At 37.6% G+C, this 23,595-nt stretch overlaps 2 protein-coding genes across 8 annotated transcripts in view; one reads left to right on the top strand and one right to left on the bottom strand.

The window, feature by feature from the left end:
• Positions 1 to 3,950: 3,950 nt before the first annotated feature.
• Positions 3,951 to 22,549, bottom strand: LOC107584261 (Y+L amino acid transporter 2). 7 transcript variants are annotated; one of them, XM_016270805.1, is made up of 11 exons: positions 22,474 to 22,549; positions 17,825 to 17,871; positions 17,299 to 17,762; positions 14,515 to 14,640; positions 13,761 to 13,905; positions 13,216 to 13,339; positions 9,572 to 9,675; positions 9,381 to 9,477; positions 9,114 to 9,263; positions 7,046 to 7,229; positions 3,951 to 5,101 (listed from the first exon to the last, which is right to left on the bottom strand). In XM_016270805.1, the coding sequence occupies exons 3-11, from the start codon at positions 17,732 to 17,734 to the stop codon at positions 5,004 to 5,006; spliced, it is 1,464 nt and encodes a 487-aa protein (XP_016126291.1). In that variant the 5' UTR covers positions 17,735 to 17,762; positions 17,825 to 17,871; positions 22,474 to 22,549; the 3' UTR covers positions 3,951 to 5,003. The 7 variants fall into 7 exon arrangements, with proteins under 7 accessions (XP_016126291.1, XP_016126293.1, XP_016126287.1 ...); XM_016270807.1 differs by lacking the exon at positions 22,474 to 22,549 and adding an exon at positions 22,389 to 22,452; XM_016270801.1 differs by having other exon boundaries at positions 17,299 to 17,871.
• LOC107584262 (stathmin-2-like) overlaps positions 22,539 to 23,595 on the top strand; it is a 15,234-nt gene continuing 14,177 nt past the window's right edge. The window contains exon 1 of the mRNA XM_016270810.1: positions 22,539 to 22,607. Coding sequence (XP_016126296.1) covers positions 22,595 to 22,607 — 13 coding nt within the window. The 5' untranslated portion in view covers positions 22,539 to 22,594. The remainder of the gene's footprint in view (positions 22,608 to 23,595) is intronic.

The raw sequence follows: 23,595 nt of genomic DNA, 5'->3' as shown, positions 1-23,595 counted from the left end.
ATGCTTGCAAGCAAAAGCTATCCTTAATATAATATGTTATACAAAATAATCCCAAGGTGTTCAATCCTTTCAAACTTTAAATGATTATAAATAAAGCTGGTTCTTTATTAGATATTTACAGATCCACCAATACAGCTCAGAGATAAAATTAAGGAATGATATTGTCACCCAACATACAAAAAGCACATTAAAAGGGTAGTTGATTATCAAGCCATGACAAGGTCTAAGACCTCTTTTTTATTTTCCTGTAATAGCTATTGTTTTAATAAACACAGTTCTGAATCACACACTTATGTTTTGTAATTCCAGAAGATAAGAAAGTTTGAAAACCTGCAGCTTTGTTTAATTACAGCAGAACATACTGGAACAAATATTACAGCTTATACAAAAGACCTTCAGATATTGTGTTGGATAACTAGTGGCCTTAAATTCAAAAAGAAAAAGGTTTTAATCTTTAAATAGGCTATCAAAATGTGAAGGACTACTTCTGTTCCACTACAGCCTTGCACAGCCTTGAGCTATCGGTTAATATTAGTTAGTAGCATTGACCAGTAGTCCATTTTGACATTCCAGGTTTTAAGAGCCCTCTAAATATTTTTTTTCTGGCTGCATGATGTAGTTATGACATCTACCAATAGAAACAGCTAAGCATCCAAACATTGATCCCTTGTAGTCTGAAATCTGTGAGCAAGGGGAACATTTTGATTGGATGGCCACTAACTATGGGTTAGAAGTAGAGCTAAAACTAAGGCACATTAAACTCCTTGTTATTTCACATCTGAGTGAACCTCTGGCTACACAAATCTGCCATTAATCTGAAGAACACATCACCAATCAGCAGTGCTGGCCTTCAGCCAATCAGAGCCCAGCGTGAGTCAGAGCGTGACCAACACTCGATCCCGGACACCCATGGTGTTTATCTCTGAGCAGAAAGTGACTAGAAGACGAGTCATTGTGGACACTGTGTACCTTCACACTCACTTCATGCTCTCCCTCCTTGTCTTCACACACAAATGTGAACACAGACCCGTACAAAATACATATGGGGGAAATTACAGACACATTTGAATGATTTAGATACCATCAGGGCAGTGATGCCATATAAGAACCATTTTGGTTCCACAAAGAACCTTTCAGTGAACTTTCGTGTTAAGAACATTTCTAAATCTAAAGAACCTTTTTCTACTATAAGAACCAATGGAAAGGCTCCAGCGATGTTAAAGGTTGTTCATGGAACCATAGATGTCATAAAGAACCTTTATTTTTTAAAGTTTACAAGAATAGACCATTTACACTGAGAAAAGATGTTTTCATGAACCCTTCCAGCATGTTCTTTCACACACACACATGAAAATATCACACTCACTGTTGAACTTCCTGTGACGGGCCCGGGCCCTCCAGGGCTGTTCGCGGATCCAGTGCAGCTTTCGCGACAGTTCCATGGCTGTGCGCCAGATCGTGCCCACAGGACGTCATCGACCGGCATCAGCCAAACTTCTCTTGTCCCCTAAACATGAGCTCATATCCAAAGCAAACATCAGACCCTTTAAGGGTCTTTGTCCAGTTGTCAAAGTGGACTCTTTCCTCTCTCTCTGGCTGTGTATCTCTTGTCTCAACAAGTCTGTTTGCGTTTCCTGAGATCTATATTTTATTCATGAGTCAGGGGAACTCAACTCCCTCTGCCGCTCTGACACATAGTCGCCACTCAGCTTGTCTTGATCCAGGGAGCACCACCTATCCATGGCCTGTATCTGGGCACACACATTTACACACACACACACACACACACACACACACACACACACACACACACACACACACACACACACACACACACACACACACACACACTGAATTGAAACGTGACTCTAGTCGTCTTCGGACAAAAGATGGGATTAGATACCAGACAGGGAACATGCGCTATATCTTTGACTCCTTTGTGTACCTGAAAGGTGTATTTCGCTAATGTATTTCATTAGTGTCTGTGAGATCTGGTGTAGCCCTTCACTCTCAAGTGTTGTCATTTTTAATTGAAAATAAAATTATTAAAAATCATTATCAGTAATTGAATTAAATCTGAATAAAATGTAAATATTAGATGTAAAACTTCAATTTACAAAACTTAAACTAAAATTATAAATGTTTCCTTGGCAACTAACTTTAAGTTGAGGTCCTAAAATTACAAAAAACCAACATATAAAAACTAGAGTTAAACTAAAATGAAAAAGAAAGTAATAAAGGCTAAATTATTATAAATACTTTAATATTAGGCTATACAAATAATACTAAAATAACACTGTTCTTAACAGCTTTACACTATCTCAGAAAACACAACTAGCCAGAGATCACGTTTCAGTAAAAAGATATCGATTTGATTCAAATAGGCCTAGGCTAATTAAAGACACTCTATTTTTAAATAACAATAAATTAATGAATGCATTATGTGAAACATGGTAAACACAATAACATGAGAGGCTTTCATGTAAAACACACTAATCATAATCCTGTCTAATTCAAGTCAATCCAATTTGAAAAATAATTCAAAACTGTTTCTTTTTTCTGATCGTCGTCACACGATGCTGAAGGAATAAAGTAGTTGTAGTCCTATATCGCCCTCTAGTGGTCTTCTCCAATACATAGACTGTGTGATGGCCTGTTCAAATCAAAAGTCACCAAGACTTGGTTGTCAGGCTGTTCTGGTGTTTAAATGTGTTGCTAGGCTGGGTTTTTTTTCCCAGGATGTTGCCTTTATAATATTCAAGCTGCATAATTTGAGATTTCGTTCATGTGTGTAGCACGAATGTACTGGATCATAAGTATGATCAATAGTTAAAGGGGTCATATGATGCTGCTAAAAATAACATTATTTTGTAAAGTGCACATAAACACAGAACTCAAGTACATATGGAGGGACGGGTTCTGGCAGACCAATCACAGCACTTGCGGTCTGCATAGAATTGACGCGATTTTTGGAGAGGTGCACGTCAGGCTACGGCGTATGGGTGTGCGTCTATGCGTAAGCTACGGCGTAGGTCCGACGCAGAAGTATAAATCAGCCTTTATGCCTCATTGCCTTCTTTCTTTGCGTGAACATTTGGGCGGCGTTATGCAAATCGTCCCAGATAGTGACGTAGACATGTGGGGGCGTGTTAGAACGAGCCGTTTTAGGTAGGCGTGGTTGACTCTTAACTTTTATAAAGAATATCTCTTTGGATTTGAGACTTTAGTCTTAGCAACTTTACAGATCTTCTTTATGCACCTAGAGCTCGTAATTTTTTATTGCATCATATGACCCCTTTAAAGTGATCATTGCCTTAGACTAAAAAAAAAAAAAAAAAGTATAATGACCAAAGGTTTCTTTTTGTCTTATGTTTATTGTCATAGTGTCTACAATTTATCATTATGGAATAAATAAAAGAAACCAACAAACAGTTACACAGTCTTAAATGAACATAAAACAATGGAATGTTATGGCAGAACATTTAAAAGAGCATAGATTTATAACGCTAATTCTCAAAAAACAATATATAGAATATTTGAATGTTCTACACAATATATTGATAATTTGGCCATATAAAATCACTACTGCTTTAAGGCACGTATAATAACCATACAGAACTTATGACACAAGGAAAAATGGATGGAATATTTATCACAGAACAAAAGTGAAGATGATCAAAATTTAAATATTTTGTTTTGGTGACTAACACACATCCATCTGTAAAACAGAGTTGGGTCAGAATTATATGTAATTAATCATTTCAGGGCGGAATATATTTTGGATTTCACTTTGGTCACTGTATTGGGCAGAGGGATGAACAGTGCATGGAATCAAGTGCTGCAGTACAGAATACAAGAGCAATGGCAAGATGTGCTGTTATTTAGCAGCTTTAAGACATATTAAATATCTACTGCCATGAACATCTTAAGGCTTCTTAATTGCTGATATGCATTTTACCAATTCTTTGGTCTATTATTTTAATGAGTCCATCAGATGAGGAATTGATGTACTCTAAAAATCCGGAAAAATGTCACATCTGACAGGCGGTTTTTAAAGTGATGTCTGTGCATGTCAGCAATCATACAAAATAAAATTATTTGGAAACGACTGAAGTTGGGATTGACCAAAACTGGCAAACACGTTAAGACACCGTCTCCCCTCTCGTAAACTCAAACTCTGCTGTTTTTATTTTAATATCTTTACTGTCTATGTATGGCAAACATTTTTGCACATACTGACAGTGCTCCCAAAAAACTGCCCAAAAACCTGGGGCATCCAGAATAAAAACACATGCTGTGCTTTGGACTATAAGGACACACTAGATAAAATAAATCTTTATATAAAGCTGAAATAAGGCTCACAGAGTAACTTTAAAAAAAAAAAAAGTCAGTTTCCCAACTGGAGTTATAACTGCAAAAAAAAGAAAAAAAAAGATATGGCTTTAAAGTCTGGAGTACCTATGGAACAATCCTTCATCTCCGTAAACAAAATTCATTATCCAGCAAAAATGCATCTTGCACATCTCTAGAGACGCTACGTTTCAGTTAACAGGCCTAACAAAAGTTGATCATCCCTACTAGAGAGCCTCATATAAGACTGTTGTGATGAACATCAGAAGCTCACAGGAGGACAAAAAAATAAACATTTATGAATAAAACAAGGAGATAAACCTGATTTCAATAAAACAACATTACTGTCACATTCACAACAGTCTTTAACTGAATGGTCCACTGTATTGTGTCCACTGGACTGAACTTAATGTTCAAAACACAGTCACAGGTCTGAGGGATCATAGGCACAGGGTGTGTGTACTTGTGTGTTCAGTTGTTTACTCGGTTGAATATTTCAATCATAATCTCATCTCTATCCATTGCTCCATTCCATGCATGCTCAAGACTGGAAGGTGCAGACGTGAGGTTCTGGCTTGAGTGTTGGCTTATTCTCAAAGAAGTCTCGGTAATCCGGCTTCCTTGGTTCAGCTTCCTTTAGAGCCGATGTTTGTTTATTCCTTTTTGTGATCCTCGGGTGGATCGTCCAGGTTCAAACCGGGTTCTGCCACGCAGCAATAACACAGCTTCTGTGTTTGCAATGAAATTGTGTCTGAAAAAAGAAAAAGATGAGTACTGTATGTGAAAATAATTCAGAACATTAAATATTTGGCTTACTTGAAAACATCTTAACTGGTCCATATGTCAAAGATCAAAATGGTATAGATTAACTAGTCTAACTGCTCTAAAAACTTGAGGCTGAAGTTGTTTTTTTATGATGATTCTAATTCAAACAATTAACATTTCTAAAAGCATAGTGACACTTTACATTACATGTCCATTTTATACACAATGAATAGAACTGTCAATTTAATTAATTTAGTGAAAATAAATTGTCAATTTTCATTCATTTTAAATGAAAATACAACGAGCGTATTAAGTAACATTACAAATAACACAAGTCAGATTACTTTTCCAAGTAACTAGTAAAGTAACGCATTACTTTTGGGAGTGAGGTGCAGAGAAAGAGGCAGTTCCTTCAGCCTGAGGCTTATTCATTTCACTTTTGGTGTTAAAGGGCCTTTACAGTTGCCAAAAAATACAACTTTTGAGTTTTTTTTATTAAAATGAATAAGCCTGCTCAGGTGAGAAAAATTTAAGTAAAAGTAACTTAATTCATTACTTTCCATAAAAAGTAATGAAGCCAGTTACTTTTTCATGGAGGTACACATTGTAATGGATTACTTTTAAAAGTAACTTTCCCCAACATTGACAATGATGATAATAATACTAATACTAATACACAGTTTGAAGAAATTTGAGTGTGAAGAACCACTTTGATGTTTTTGAGAATTCAGTCAGCGCACGTTTCAAATTTAGCACATGCAATTCTATTAAAATTAGACTTACTTTAAAAAGTTTAATTGACAACAGCCCTAACAATTAAAATACTAACTTTTTTTTCAGTTTTTATAGTCTGAAGAAAATGAGTGATGCTTGCCTGTGGAAGTTTTACAACCTTAATAAGTAGGGTATTCTTTTCCACTGCATGGTACGGTTCACTTTTGGGGGGTTTTCCACTGGGTACATTACCTGGTACTTTTTTTAGTACCACCTCGGTTGGGGTTCCAAGTGAACCGTACCGTTACCAAAATGTGACGTGTAAACTCTGCTGATCACTGATTGGCCGGAGAGAATTGTCACTACCTGCGTCACTGAACTTGCGACACAAACACAAAAGAAATGCTAGATTTAAATCAGCACAGCCAGCGAAGGATCGAACGCAACTGTTTTGAACAAGCGCACCTTTTTTAACAACCAAAAAGTGGCTGTTTCGTTGTCTGTTGCGGAAGAACAGACGTTCCTCTCGTTGATAGCAGAGGAGTGGATCCAGCAAGAGCTTGATGGGGCGACGCGGAACGAAAACGTTTTTCAGGAGTCGCAGCAATAGAGGCGGCGCAACTATAACGACACGTGAATAATCCCGCCCACTCTAAAGTGGTACTGAACTGCAGTGGAAACGCAAACAGAGCCGTGCCGAGCCGAGTCGTACCACGCAGTGGAAAAGCGCCATAAGTAGTTGCCGAGACACTGTTATATGGTTGCTAGTGTGTTCCAGGTCGTTGCTAGGTGGTTGTTTACAGGGCTCAGACCAAAGAACCCACACCCGAGTTTCTGTGACATTCTTTCCCTAATTGTCTGTATTAAACACTTTAGCTGAGTTTTATTACTCAATACAACTACATCATAAACACTGTAAAGTATGACCAAAAATCTATGGAAAATGACTGAAATCTCCCGTTTCATAACAGCGAATTCATCTTGGGCTCAAATTTATTACACATCACCACAATTATGTATATATGCAACAAAACCCCTAGAAGGCAAACAGAACCTGGGTGTAGCACCTAGGAGAATGTTTCAAAGTAAAAACACTTCCTACAGCCTGCAGCAGAAACCAGAGCCGTGCAGGTACCGCAGGTGCCCAGCTGAACTAATAGAAGCGAGACAAGAGAAACGTGAGGCTCTTGCTCTTGTGTGCTCACTGCTCACTCACCGAGCATGTGTCCTAGAAAGGCGGGTCTGGAGCTGGGCGGGAGGTACACACATATGTAATACACAGGAGCCCCGGAGAGAGCGACGATGATTCCCACCAGAGAGTTTATAGTGTCACTGTAGAGCGGTACAACCACCAGAAACACACTGCACAGGCAGTACACTATAGGGAAGAACAGACTCAACTACACGGAAACAAACACACAGAGTCAATTAAGCACATCATAAACCGGGGCAATAACGAAATAAAAATGTCAACTGTTGCAAATATTAAATATATGACATTGGTTATTATCTGAAGCATTTTAAGGCACCATAAATGCACTTCTGATGTGAAGGCTGTTCTATTAGATGAGAATACTTAGATACTTTATCTTGACTAAGTATTACACATATCCTTTAGAGAGAGACAGATATAGAGATAGAGAGGAAGAAAAAGAGAGAGAAAGCCCTTTTGTCAGCAGCTTTGGTTCCAGTACTTTTCCCATAAAGTTTTTCCCATAGGAATTTAAAAAAATAATCTTTGAAACCAACCAGCTATAAGAGAATTCACATGGCTTTAATGAGGGAAAGAGCATTGTGAATGACAAATCTAAATAATAACAACAGATAAATATAAAGCTATCCAATTAAAGATGTTAATTATGTACATAAAAACTAAATATTTTACATTTAATTGCATATTTATAAATATAGAGTAGTAGTTTGAGAGACTACTGAAACGGGCACCAAAGAGTCATCCTGGCTTGATTTGCTTGTCATGATTCTCTGATTGGTGGAGAGTTTCTCTACACCCTAAAAAATGCTGGGTCAAAACAACCCAATAGCTGGGTTTGTCCCTTTTTAACCCAGCGCTGAGTTATATTTAACCCAACATTTTTTTTAGAGTGTACAGAATCATGGGTAATGTAGTTTTTTTAAAGCATGTACAACTGATTAACAACCTCATAGCTCAGGTCTTCAAGTTTACAAGTAATTCTTAAAGGGTTAGTTCACCCAAAAATGAAAATTCTGTCATTAATTACTCACCCTCATGTTATTCCAAACCCGTAACACCATGTCCTAACTACACGCGACGCGACGCGACAAGATTCCAGCGACAAACAATTTGGCTGTCCACACCAAACTTGACACGACAATACGACACCACAGAATCAATCAAATATCACAGCCAATCAGAAGCGCGTGTGGGCGGGCTCTCTCTGGAAGGACACTGCACTCATAACGAAATGGATAAGTTTATATTCTAATTCCTAAATAGTAAGCCTTTTTAACATTATTAAATGTACATACTGAGTGACTGATACCACATTTGTAATGGAATACGCTTGTTGGTTCACACCGAGTTCGCAGTTTTAAACGTAATGTTTGCTTTAATTTATTTTCGAGATCTGCGGAGACTATCTGTTGCTTTCAGTATGGCTATAAGGTCACAAAATGATATTCAAACGCACATTAAACAATTTTTAACATTGAATAAAGCACATAATCAGTACCTGAGATTACGGTCATATAGTTTGTATCTTGTTGTTCCAGCTGCGACTTCGCAAAAATAGAAACCGTCTCTCAAATTTGAAATTTTGCGTGTCGCCTTTCATCATGTGTCGTGGCATCACGTCGCGTGTAGTTAGGACACTGTGTAAGAACTTTGTTCATCTTTGGAACACAAATTAAGATTTTTGATGAAATCTGAGAGCTTTCTGACCCTCCATAAACAGCAACGCAACTGACGCGTTCAAGGCCCAGAAAGATAGTAAGGACCACTGATGTCACATGGACAATTTTAACAATGTCCTTACTACCTTTCTAGGCCTTGAATGTGGTAGTTGCGTTGCTGTCTATGGAGGGTCAGAAAGCTCTCGGATTTCATCAAAAATATCTTCATTTGTCTAAGTCTACCATTGAGAAAATGAATTGTGAGTTGAAAATCTCCTTCACACGAGGTGTGCTAGTACTAGGAGTGTGTACATGGAGACAATTCAGAATCAGTCAATTCTAATGGTTAGTATTACACAGGTAGTGGGTATTAGCACAGTAGCTTTGGGTCTGTAACAGAGCTATTGACTTACCTTAACAGGACGGGGCAGGTCAGGTGCTTTAAAGCGCAGGTAGATCTGACTGCCTATAGAAAGGCCGATGAACAGCCAGTAATTAAAACTGAAGTAATTAATAAGCTGGAACACGTCTTTCACGCAGAGAAATATGAGTGACATGCCACCCTATGGGAGGAGGATAAAAAGCAGATCATACAGATTGAAGCGTCCTGTTTTTAGTATATAACATGGATATTCTACATTTTCTACATAGTACAGGCATGTCTCAGCCTGCTTACTCACATTAAACAGCAGGGCTGGAATTGGCGTGTAGCGTTTGACATGGATCATACAGAGGACATTGGGTAAATGGCCCTCACGTGAACCCACAAAGAATAGCCTAAAAGGAAAAAAAGGATTTGGCTAAGAAACTGAATTCCTGCCACCATGCATCGACTCATCAAACGACAGAAGACTCTGAACAAGATCTTTACCTGGATGCGGCAATGATAGAGGAGTTTAAACCTCCATAACAGGAGATGGCCACAGACAGCGGGATGAGCCAGCTAGCATATCCCAGCACATAGTCAGCAAACGTCTGTGTTAATAATAATAATAATTTATTGTCATTGCTGTAAGAACAACAAGATTACATTAGAGCATCAATCGACAGTGCAATTTCATAAGTGCAAATGCGTAGGAATGTAAACAGTGACATAATAAGGTCCAACATTATTAGCCATAGTACAGTATGTCACAGGACAATACGACATTGGTAAGGAATACAGTGTATAAGATAGAGAAACAGTAGTAACCAGAAAGATGTGTATTGTTGTGTGTGCTGCAGCAATGCAAAGTCCAGTTCACAGTATTAAAAGCATGAATGTATTAGACATAAAAGCAAGTGTTTTTTTTTCATTATGACAATTAACCAATAAATGGCTGACACTCTATATTAGTTTGTCTAAATAATAAAAAAATTAAACACTAAAATGAGCCCATTTAAATGCTACAAGTGAATTTAGAGATCACAATATAACACAATGTACAGTATCTATTTTGTTTTGTTTATATTTTAACACTACAACTGTAAAATTACAATAATAATATTAACAACTCTCTTATATATTTTTTAAACCAACAAGCTTTTTACTTTGGTGGAAAATTGCTTCTCTTAAAGCTTAAAGGGGTCATATGATGCGATTTCAATTTTTCATTTCTCTTTGGAGTGTTACAAGCTCTTGGTGCATAAAGAAGATCTGTAAAGTTGCAAAGACTAAAGTCTCAAATCCAAAGAGATATTCTTTATAAACGTTAAGTCAACCACGCCTACCTAAAACGGTTCGTTCTAACGCCCCCACGTCTACATAACGATGTGGGAAGATTTGCATAACGCCACCCAAATGTTCACGCAAAGAAAGAAGGCGTAACTTTTATTCTTGCTGTAGTATTGTTGTTGCCGCTGCCATGTTGTGGAGACGCGGTGTGTTTCGTTGTAAAAGCGAAACTACTTTGTTTGGTCTTCCAAAAGAGGACACGACTAGAAATCAGTGGTTAAGTTGTATTTACAACACTGTTCCAGAACAGTTCAACCCAAATATTCAGATGTGTGCAGCACATTTTATGGAGGACTATTTACTGGGAGAGTAGCCTGTCTGTTTCTATAAAGTGGGGCAATTCCAACTTTGCAAGGACAGTCTGGCACTTCATGATTCACAGCCTGTAAGTACGTTTTTATATTTAAAGAATTTGCCACTGATGATTCAAATGCAAGTTTTGAGCAGCGTCGAGTAGCGCTTGTTGTTTGTTGTTTCTCCGATCACAAATGCAGGTTTTGTGTTTACGCAGTGCGATACACAATGCAACGAGCAAAAAGACAGTATAAGTCATTATAATCAGTAATTATGTCCCCACTGGATGCAACAAATGCCTCATTTGTAATGGGTTTTATTGGTTTTGTCTCGTCGCGCCGGGACACAGCATCACAGTATGGTAAGGGCCGTAACATTTCCATCACACGCTTGAGGTATTCGGCCAATCACAACGCATTGGATAGCTGGCCAGTGGGCCAGAACGATGAGCTTTGTAAAAATCGACGCGTTTCAGAAAGGCGGGGCATAGAGGAGAAACAATAATGTACAGTATGTGGAAAATAATGTATTTTCTGAACCTTAAACCGCATAAACTCAATGCATTACACCAAATACACAAAATAATGTTCCTTTTAGCAACGTCATATGACCCCTTTAAAACTTCTCTTCTTTAGTCAACAGCCGGTTTATAAGCACTTCACATTGTTTAGGAAAATTATCAGTGTAAGCTGTGTTCCCAAATGCAGAAGTGAACCAGACTCACAGCAGATGTAGAGATTAGTTCATGTGGAGCAGAAGTTATTGCAAACCATTCTGAGACACTGAACAAAAAACTCAGAGCTGCTCGTGTACAAATGAACAGTGCCACGCTTCACTGTGATAGATGCAACGCATGTATTAATTTAATTAAATTGCAGCCTTTGAGACTAGACAATCTCACTAAGCAATATCGCAAAATTGTATTATTTTTTTTAATTAGGGCTGGGCAAAAAAAAATAGATTTTCCGATTAATCGTTTTTTTTTAAATGACGTCGATTCGATATCAATTCTCAAAAGCCACGAATCGATCTTTTCCAGTATTTATTTCAGCACACATTTAAAACAAGATCTGATTAACGTGAATCTTATCATTAGTCTTCTCCACTAGATGTCACCCTTATTTACCTTGCGCGATGTTACAACAGAAAGCCTGTCATTCATTCAGCGCTTATCATGGCCATACGTGTGATTCGCAATGCTCAGGTGAAATGCTATAGTAATACTATAAATCTGCGGAAGCATCTGATATCACACATAAGGCGCCATGATTTCAGCAATGAATGAATGGCGGGGCACACTGTTTTGTTTACTACACACATACTAAAGCGTGGATGACGCTCGCGGTGTTTTCAGCTTCTGCCGTCTCACTATATGATGATATGAACACGAATGTCATCTCCAGCTGCTCTGAGAGTCACTTCATTAGCATTTACTGTTTCATTTGAGAAATCTACCGTCATATCACATACACAGCAGCTGCAAGTTCTTCACGGCAACCCGTCAAAAATAAAAGTTTAGTTTAATGTTCTACTGTCAGAATATATTACTATTTAGCAGTCTTAAGACTCAATGCTACTACTGCTAATAAATATTAATAAATCTTTATTTTTAAAGAAATAATCACATCCGTTATCTTTTTAATTTTAACAGTAAACCTCTGTTGTGCAGCACTTTGTTTGCCAAAAATGAAAAGGGTTTAATTTTAATTTGATTAGGATAAATTAAATTAATGTTTTATGCCTTCATCTGATTACCAGAAAAATTAAGAACATTTTATAGGGTCCTATTATTGTTTAAAAAAGGACCCTATACAAAAAAAAAAAAGAATATGTTTAAAATACAGGCATGTGGTTCTTAATTTCTTTTTATTAATTCACCATTTGTAAACTGATGTTTACTGTTAAGTTTTTAGAAATATCAATAGCATTTGTATTAAAACTATATTCACTGAATGTAATAAAAATAAATCGAGAATCGAATCGAAAGCTTGCGTATCGAAATCGAATCGGGACATCTGAATCGATACCGAGCCCTTGATTAATTGTGCAGCTGGTTAAGCTAATGTTGTTGTGTTAGATGCTCAAACAAGCAGAGCAATGTTTTGGAAGAATGTAGTTGTCTCTGCATACAAAAATGTAACAGGACCCAGCAGAAACAAAACAATGCTTCAAACACAGTAAACAGTTTGTTGGCCATTAAAACTTCTACAGAGCAGCATACTAGCATAATTACAGGCAGCAGAGCTTCTGTGGTTGTGGACTAATGTCATCGAGCATCTCTAGAGAGAGGACATTGCCTCAAGCTGCTCTGCTTAACCAGATCAGTGTAACAGGAGATGAAAACATGATCAAATCTGGAGCAAATAAACTAAACAGACGCGGTCCATTAACTTCCATGTGACATCCAAGATCATGTGGGTTAAAAATAAGCTTTGCTACAGTAGCTTGAGATATTCAATGTATCTTTTTTATCATAAAATTCAGCTCCCAAGAAATGTTTTACTCACCACAGCCACAGCTTCACTCTGTAGCAGTGTATTCATGTCCAGCACTGCATAATAGGCGATATTAGTCAGGATGTAGATTATTGTGACAATAGGCATGGAGATCGCTATAGACAATGGCAGGTTCCTGTAGAAGAGAAAGACAGATTTTGCTTACATACTACATCTTCCTGATTGATTTGCAACAAAACTGTTGGACATTCATTCAAGATGAAGTGTGAAATTTCTGCACCAAAAAGGATTGTACAGATGATGACTTTTTTCCAAACACACCCCCAGTTTGCCACTGGTCAGTAAAACCGATAGTCCCACCCCAAATGAATGCCATTGGTTGAGCCAATTTGATTCAATTGCTTAAATGAATTGAGCAATGTTTCGAAAGTACTATAGCATAAGCTTTTCAGGGCAATCAACCTACATATGGCTTACTTATAGTTATCTCTGCATATTAAGCCGGGACATGAGAAATCCTTCTATTATTATTGATTCTTACTCATGATGAGTGGAGCATGTCTTAATATTAAGTAAAATGTCATGAGTATTAGTACCTCTCTGGGTTTTTAATCTCCTCTGTGACGAAGTTCAGGGTGTCCCAGCCTGAGTATGAGTACAGAGCGGCATACAGAGCCAGAGCCATGTTTCCTGGATCCAGTTTAGAGTTCTCAAACGAATCCCTAAAGTTGTCCGTTTTTCCTGTGGCACAGCAATGCAGATGCAGTCAAATGTCAAAAACAAACAGTAACAACTCTCAAAAATATAAATGTGTAGCACTACTGTATAGGGTCGGTATTTTTAAAAAAAATCTCATTCTCACCAAGGATGCATTTATTTGATTAAAATTACAGTAAAAACATTAATATTGTAAAATATTATTACAGTTTAAAATAACTGTTTTCTACTTTAATCTATTTTAAAATGTAATGTATTCCTGTGATGCGAAGCTGAATTTTCAGCATCATTACTCTAGTCTTTAGTGTCACATGATCCTTCAGAAATCATTCTAATATGCTGATTTGCTGCTCAAGAAACATTTCTCATTATCATGTTGGAAAGCATGATGTAGTTTTTCAGGACTCGTTGATGAATAGAAAACAACAGCATTTATTTGAAATATAATTTTTGGTAATATTATAAATGGATACAATTAACTATCATGTTGATCAATTAAATGTGTCTTTGCTCAGTAAAAATATTTAATTCTTTAAAAAAAAAAAAAGTTTAAGTTTAAAACCCCCAAAATTTTAACTGTAATATGGTATAAGATATATATAATAAACAACACGTGTGTCAGTATGTTCAAACCTTGGGCCAGCACAATCATTCCAGCAATGATAATGACTATGAGAGCCAGAACTTTAGCCACAGTAGAGATGACCTGAAGAATGGCCCCCCATTTTACCTTCATGCAGTTCACAAAGGTGAGAAGACCTGCAAAGGAAACAGAGACAGACATGCCCATATAAAAGCCAGACAATGCGTATACCGAATATACTTTAATTGCTGTTTGCAACTGTTATTTCTTAATGTCCATTTTGATCATGTGTGTAATAGTTCCATAGCTGCATTGTGCAATTGTGTTCCATTATAACTACTATTACTATTTCCTTGTAGATGAACGTAAATTTCCAATGTGTCGTAAGTATTTAGATTCACTGACAGGTTGTCCAGGGCTATAAAATTAGGCTGCGTTTGAGTTTTTTTCAGAACAGAGTAAACCCTCAACTCCTGCTTCTGCTGTTTTACTGACAGGCAATTCAAGTTCCTCCATTCATCTGATACTGCAGTGAACACTCCTGGCATCTAATTTCACCAACAAACCAAGTCTGACAGTAATTCACTCCTCGATAAACAGTCTCTCAAAACTGCAGATACCATCGTGACTGGACGTCCTGGCGCTGTGATACCCAGGAGATTAATTGAGGTATTTCTGTTCCAGATTTAATCTCAGTTCAAATGCCACCTCATTCTGATGAAACTGTACAGACCAGGTCCAAATAAAGTGCTATTTGTCACTAAATGGAAATTAAACCCTGTAGAATTACACTGTTATATAAGCTTGCATAATTGTGGTTCAGGCCTGTTTGCTAAGTACTTGGGTGGACTTTGCCGCAGTAAGTAGCAAAACATGCCACAGGTGACAAATACCCAAGAATTCCCTTGAACTCAAACAAACTGCGCATGATCTCTGTGGAAACAGTCACCAGTGACTTAAAACATAAAAGGTAAAGGTCATAAAAAGGTCTCGTGGAGGTCTTGGCAGGGTTACGGACTCCAGCCCAAATGGAAAGTATTTGGTTGACAAATAAAATGTCTAAATAATGCCAACCAACACTGACAGGAATGGAGAGAACAGATTGGCAGCCGCAGTGGAATTAACAGCTGAACTAACAGAAAACACTTGCTTAAAGGGGTCGTATGATGCTTTTTTAAAGATCATTATTTTGTGTATTTGGCCCCCCTTCTCTCTCTCTCGCGCACACACACACACGATACGCAAAACTCCGCATTTGAACAGTCAATAGCAAATACTTAAACTATTAACAAAACAGTAGCTGATTCAGAAGCGCCAGATTGTCATAGCAAAGTCAGAATTACCTCCTCTCCTAGGTTCACGAAACGGTCATCCATAAAATGCATTGCTGTTCTGTTGTAAGTAATCTTAATGATTCCTAAATGCATCTACTTTCGGAAGGCCAAATAAAGTGCTTTTGCTTTCTCCTAGAAACACACAGCGTCTCCCTGACATGGCTGCTTCAACACTAACTGCAGTTACTGAAACCACGCCTTCTTTTGCGTGCACATTTGGGCGGCATTATACAAATATTTCCACATATTGAGGTAGATATGTGGGGCGTGTTAGAACGAGCCGTTTTAGGGGGGCGTGGCAGAGTCTTAACTTCGATAAAGAATATCTCTTTGGTTTTGAGACTTTAGTATTTGCAACTTCAGGGATCTTATCTATGTACAATCAGCTTGTAACACTCCAAAGAGAAAGGAAAACTTGAAATCGCATCACATGACCCCTTTAAAAATTTATATAGACAGTATTCACTTCATTTTAACAAATTACAAGAACAAAGTACAAGTTTATGCAAAGTAGTACGAGTATGTACTTTAGGCAAATGAAAATGTTGACAGTTTGTTCACACTGCAGTGCCGACTCACCTGCTGGACTGTGTAATTAACAAGTTAATATTGAAACTACACAATCTAACAGCCGAGTCCACAGAGGTAGTTCACCCAAAAATTTTCGAAGTAAATTTGTACTTTCTGATGAAGGAAAAAGAAGGTTCCTGGATTTAACTCAGTGGAAAAGAGACTTTGCCACTTTTTATCATTGCAACTTGCAAGGATGTTTTAGTATGAAGAAAATCAAAAGGAGTAAAAAGAAAACACAAATTTCAAATAAAAAAAGGAAATGAATAAAATAACATTGCAGAGAAAATTGCACCATGAGCACCCTGGTGGACATTTATTCAATTAAAAAATTCATTTAAAATTGTTTAAGTTTCAGTAATTTTGTTTTATGCTTTTTAATTATTTTTATTTAGCTTTCATTTTTTTATTTCCGTTTTAGTTATTTTTTATAATTATTGCATTATTATTATTGCATTTCAATTAGTTACCAAAGCACATTTTCATTTGTTTATTAAGTTAAAGTTTATCATCTAATAATAACATTTAATTTTTATGAATGAAAACAACTTTTAAAAGTTTCCATTTTAACAGTAACTAACAACACAAATGTTGTGTACATGAAGTTACTATTACAATATATGTATTTTCTATTTTGTATGGGGACTGTAAGGCAACCACACAAACTAAACAAATTATGTAAATAAAGGTATGCAGATCAATACCATGATCTGTTACGATCAACAGGTAGCGGCATAAATTGGTATGATTTATTTTTGACATAAGTTAACACGAGTTGCTCTTTTCAGAGTACTCTCATACACACTGCGCTGTGTGAACAGTAAACAGTAATGAATCCCCGGGAAAGCCAGCCTTTATTGTGCCACTATTTATATTAGTTTCAAGTGCTGCTACATGTGTGTTTATCAAAGCATGCATGAGTACACTTACCTATAATGATAGCCGCTATGAGCCGTACTGCATGATTTGGTGCCGGGCAGGTGGGGAAGAACGGTTTCACAAGGTAATTAGCAAAAGTAAGCGCAATGACCGCCTGGCAGGCCGGTTCCACGATCATCAGTGAGGTCCACAGACGGATGAATGCAAGGAAGCCCCCAAAGGTCTCCAGGATGTAGGCATAACTAGCTCCCGACTTGCGAATGGTTGTGCCCAGCTCAGCGTAGCACAGGGCGCCAAAAACAGAGAAGATTCCTCCAATAACCCAAACCACCAGAGACAGACCATAAGATCCTGTTTTCTCCAGAACACCAATGGGAGAAACAAAGATGCCCGAGCCAATCATGTTCCCCACGATGAGACAGACACCATGGAGTAGTGAGATCTCCTGCTTTAGACGCATGGAGCTGGTGGAGTCGGCGTCCCCCATGATGAACTCAACTCAAGAGGCAGGGGTACTACAAAAATCAAGAATGTGACGTTGGACCATCAACTACACAAGAGTCTGTACACATCAAACCTGGAGTTTCAGCCAAGTTTCATCGTTGTTTTCTTTCTGTCTCAAATCTGGAAGGTGATAAGAGAGATAAAACACAGTTAATGGAATGTTGTAGGTTTAATACAATTGTGCCACCAGCATCTGTGGCATGTTATTGACAACACAAAACAATTTAGACTTGTTCAAAAAAAAAAAAGTAGCTTAATCGCTCCAACATCAATGCTAACAAGCCCTCTTGAAGAACAAGTTATTTAATTGAGCCTCAGTTGTTTTGCCCACACCTGCTGCCCATGATGCCACAGAGCAAGTGCAGTGACATCAGGAGGAAACCAGTACAATGTGAGAAGAGAACCAGGCAACGCTTAGTTGGGTGCGGTCATCAACTACAGCCTGCTGAACTAACTGCTTTTAGAGATAAATCTACTAGCGATAAAGACTTTCACTGAACACTAAAACTAAGTGGGGGGAACATGCTCATTTGAACAGCATGACAATGTTATACACCAAAAGAATTGTAAAGAGAATTGAAAGCTTGTAAAAGTCATATTTTTAAGTATGACTTAAAGGGGTCATATGACATTGCTAAAAAGAACATTATGTTGTGTATTTGGTGTAATGCAATGTGTTTATGCGGTTTAAGGTAAAAAAACAAAAAACATTATTTTCCACATACTGTACATTATTGTTTCTCCTCTATGCCCCGCCTTTCTGAAACGCATCGATTTTTACAAAGCTCATTGGTCTGAAAAGCGAGGTGTGCTCTGATTGGCCAGCTATCCAGTGCATTGTGATTGGCTGAATACCTCAAGCGTGTGAAGCAAATGTTACGCCTCTTAACACACTGTGATGCCGTCTCCCGGCACGGCGAGACAAAACCAATAAAACCCATTACAAACGAGGCATTTGTTGCATCAAGTGGGGACATAATTACTGATTATAATGACTTATACTATGTTTTTACGCGATGCGTTGCGTATCGCTCCTAGGGATGGGCGATATGGGCTTAAAAATATATCACGATATTTCTGGTATTTATTACGATAACGATATCAATGACGATAATTCAGGGAATCCTGTTTCTTTTAAGAAAAGTATTATTTTTTTTATTTTTATCCAAAATAGGATGAGCATTAACCTCCCGAGACTCTGCATCCTCATATGAGGACATTATATTTTAGTGAATTTCTCTTAGACTATACATGCCACAGTCTGGATGTCCTGTACATTCAGGGCTTTTCAGAGATACTAAATGTTTGGATGTTTCACCAAGACCACCCCCTCTCCTTGGTCTTCAAAAATGTCTGATATTAATTTAGTGACACTCTTATGGAAATATGATAATATTTTGTAATTGTCATTTAAATCGGACAAATTTTTAAACTGTGTGTCATAAATCTTAGGAAAATGTTATGGGGTTTCAAATCAAAATATAACTGTTACGAAACAGGAGGTTGATTTCATACATGTCCTCATATGAGGACACCGGGACTAAAAGCATGTTTATTACGCATTTTGGGAGACACAACAAATGAATAGGGAAAGAAAATATATTTCAATATTCCTATGAAATATTATGAAAATCTGGTCAATTATTACTTTCAATATTACACTTCTTTTTTTCATTACATGTTGCCCCAAAAACACATGAATATGCAAATTAGATTTAGTTTATAGATACATTATATATAATGAGAAAACCTGTTTGTGGACAATTTACACACATTTTGCATGAAGAAAAATGGTATATCAAATCAATCTGTTATAACAGTTGAGAATTATCTTTATACACAGTTTGGTAAAAAAAAAATCCTAAAAACTAAAAATGTATTGGTGATTTTAAAAAAATCTATTGTTTTTTTTCTATGCATGTTCAATCATGTCTTTTTTTTTTTTAAGAAACCGATGTCCTCTACCAAGGACGTAGCATAACTTATGAATGAAATAACCTTTTGTTTTTTTTGTTTACATTTTTTTGAATGCTCTAAACAATGTAATGACATCAAAAAATAATTTTTTTTCCTAAAATGTTTTGCCAGGTCTTAATGAGGTTAATGAGTTCACACGTAATGTAAAGGCTGTTTAATTCATACTGGAAGACGGAGGGCGCTCTTGCACAGAAACTTTGTTTGGACAACAGTTTTGTAAACAGGCTCATACACATGCAAAACTGTATCGCACACGTGCTACTGTAGTACATTCAGACCGAATTTTTGTCCACTGTACAGCCCTAACCAAACCATTTACAGCTTGAGCTCCTCATTTAGCGATATAGGCTACTCCTCAATTTCACGTCCGCTTTCCGTGATGTCGCTCCGCACTGTCGCACACATAAATATGTCAACAACTAGACTTTATCGTTATTATCGCAGGAAGACTAATTCTTATCGTGGGGAGAATTTTTACCGGTATATCGCAAACGATAAGATATCGCCCATCCCTAATCGCGCCGCGTAAACATAAAACCATGTCTGCATTTGTGATCGGAGAAACGACAAACAACAAGCGTTACTCGCGTTTGAATTGGCAAATTCATTAAATATAAAAATATGTACTTACAGGCTGTGAGTCAGAAGCGCCAGACTGCCCTTGCGAAGTTGGAACTACCCCACTTTATAGAACAGCCTTTGAGCACAGACCCATTGTATGCTACTCTGCAGGTTCAGAAAACAGTCTTCCATAAAATGCGTCACACAGCATCACACACGGAGGGCTAGAGTGAGCGAAGGCCAGCGGCCTTGAGAACGGCGCGACCGGCGGACTGAACGAAGGAGCGTCCGGCAGGCTTGCGGCAACCACATGGGATGACCCCGGGCTGGACTCCGCTCCGTCCACGGTGAAAGCCGATCCGGCGATCCACAGCGGGAAGTTGTTGTATTTCCTCAGCGACCAGCACGGATCAGCTCCAGGCATAACGAAGCGGATATCGTCCTCTTTTGGAAGGCCAAACAAAGTAGTTTCGCTTTCACAACTAAACACACAGCATCTCCACGACATGGCGGCGGCAACAACAATACTACAGCGAGAATAAAAGTTACGCCTTCGATCTGTGCGTGAACATTTGGGCGGCGTTATGCAAATCTTCCCACATCGTGACGTAGACATGTGGGGGCGTGTTAGAACGAGGCGTTTTAGGTAGGCGTGGTTAACGCTTAACTTTTATAAAGAATATCTCTTTGGATTTGAGACTTTAGTCTTTGCAACTTTACAGATCTTCTTTATGCACCAAGAGCTTGTAACACTCCAAAGAGAAAGGAAAAATGAAATCGCATATTATGACCCCTTTTAAAAATATATTTTTGGGGCCACTGTACGGTATAATCTTTAACAGCAGAAAATGAACATGCCAATGTTTAATGCCTTAATTCTTTTCATGTTAAGTTACATATTTTTAAACAATGACTGAGTTGCATAAGGGGCTGTTCACAAAGAACACCTTTTCATTGATTTCTTTTATCTAAACATGCACTTGACGGATATCCCTGACTGCTGTTCTCTTCTTTTCGCAGAGTCTTAAAAATGAAAAATGCAGTGCCCAGGTTAAAAGCTGTTCAACTTTTAAAACCCCACATCTAGACCTTGCATTGTTTTTCATTCCACTGGTCTACATCTTACATTTTAACCATAAAAACAGGTTTTGTGTGCATGACATGATATTAATCAGAATTTGATTACTTTTTTTTTTTACAAATAAAATTAAAATAAATGTGCAGTAGGACTTGACAAGTTATACATTTGTAACAGCCTCATGTCTTAATTTCTGTAATTAAATGACCATTTCTTATGCGCCATCTCCAGTGAGAATGGTAGGAACAAAATGTGCAAGTTTGAACCATTCTGAAAGTATGCAGGAGTATTAGCTGTGAAGCTGAGCCATATACACCACATTTTTTAGAATATAATCCTAACTAAACTATTAAACTTACTCAGAAAGTGATACAGGCACGTGAACGTAGATAATTACATACAGGTAACACGGTAAGTATATACACCCGGAAGATGTACAAACCTGTTGTTGGTTGTACAAGTTTATCCATTGAACACATATAACATTTCCTCAGTGATAATTAAATTATGCTCGCACACCTTTTATTACTGTTGTTTTCATTAATATTGTAAAATACGTATATTTTAAGCTTCTGCGCGCTTCACCATGCTGTCAAACACGTAACGTTACCCGGGTTTAAATGTTCGATTCGCGACAACACACTGAACACAAAACGGCATCCTGCACTTATGAACAGTCAGAACGGTAGATATTACAAAACAATATTCAGTGACTAGTATTTTATAAGTAATTAATCTCTATATGGTCGCTGAAACCAACCAGCGCGAGCTAACGTTACACGTTAAGGAAGTTAACACGTTGTTCAGGTTAAGTTAATGTTAGCTCTTAAAACATTTGATTTCAAATTTCACGATTTCCCGTCAAATTTCATAATTTCCATATTACTTGACTTCAAAGCTAAGAATAAGTTCTCCTCAATAGGATAAAAAGATAAGAAAACATCTCTGACTCCATTCACATCCACTGCTGTTAGCTTATGTGTTTTAGCGGTAACACACGCGCCTCTGCTGTAGCACTCACCCTGCTAGCACTACCAACTGATGCGGTTGAGGCTGGAGTGTGAAATATCAAGTTTAAGTGATCTAACTTACTCATCAGCTCTCACCTGTACTTGGTGAAGAGATGTGGACCATGTGCGTGGATGAGCGGACGTGGAGCTGTGAAAGAGGAGGAGACTCCCCTCACTAACAGGATGAGCTCCTCCACCTTCTTCTCCACCAGCCCAAATGCTGTTGACTGGTAAATGCCTGGGGTGTTTTTAAGGACTGGTTATTTCACATCATTTCTTTTGGGTTGGGTGTTATTTCAATAAGTACTTAAAGAGATCATCGTCTTTCAACACGAACTTTTGGAATAGTAGCTAAAGTAGTATTAGTCAGTAGGGAATGGCATGGTTAGGACCCAGTATTGGTTTAGAGTTATGATATATTACTCATAAATTATTGTGTGTGTGTGTGTGTGTGTGTGTGTGTGTATATATATATGCTTTATATATGCTTTAATGTTTTTATTTGTTTCTATTGATTATTTATGGTATTGGTAATTAATTTTAAGATTTGTATGTCCTAGAGAAGTCCATTTGTGTCAGAGAATTAATTGGTGTAGGCCCTATTACTTACCTGGAATACTTACCTGAGTTGTTTACCTAAGATACTGATGAGTTCATTCAGTTGTGTGGAAGAGTTAGACCATTTTTGGTCAGAATTAGTCAAGTCTGCTTTATTGTCAATTCTTCCACATGTACAGCACATACACACAGAGAATTGAAATTGCGTTACTCTCAGACCCTTGGTGCATACAGATAACATAAATACAGATTAAATACAAAATACAACTATACAAATATACAAATAAGGTAAAATGTAAAAATATATATATAAAGCACAAGGCATATGGCAGATAGAGTGCAAACCAGTAAAGTAAACAACAGTGCAGATATAATGATTGTTGTGCAAAAAATGATTTGTAGTGCAAAAGAGCTTATTCAGACTGATTAAAGTGACAGTGTGTGTGTGTAATTAGACATATGGTCAGGGTTTTTGGTCTTTATTTGTTTCTTTCTTAATCGATTGTTAGTGATTTGATTTAAGTATCTATATGTATTATTTATTTCAACGGGCGGGCTTGGGGTGTGGGGTCCCCCTCCGTAAAAAACGCATTCCAGGCCCGCCCTTGGAATTGTCCTAACATTATCCCCCCCCCCCCCCCCCCCCCCTTTCACACATTA

The sequence above is a fragment of the Sinocyclocheilus grahami genome, unplaced genomic scaffold (genome assembly GCF_001515645.1).
Source record: "Sinocyclocheilus grahami isolate Dianchi unplaced genomic scaffold, SAMN03320097.WGS_v1.1 scaffold58.1, whole genome shotgun sequence".
NCBI lineage: Eukaryota > Metazoa > Chordata > Actinopteri > Cypriniformes > Cyprinidae > Sinocyclocheilus > Sinocyclocheilus grahami.
Note: the sequence above shows the minus strand (reverse complement) of the source record. Positions and strands in the feature narration are given on the sequence as shown.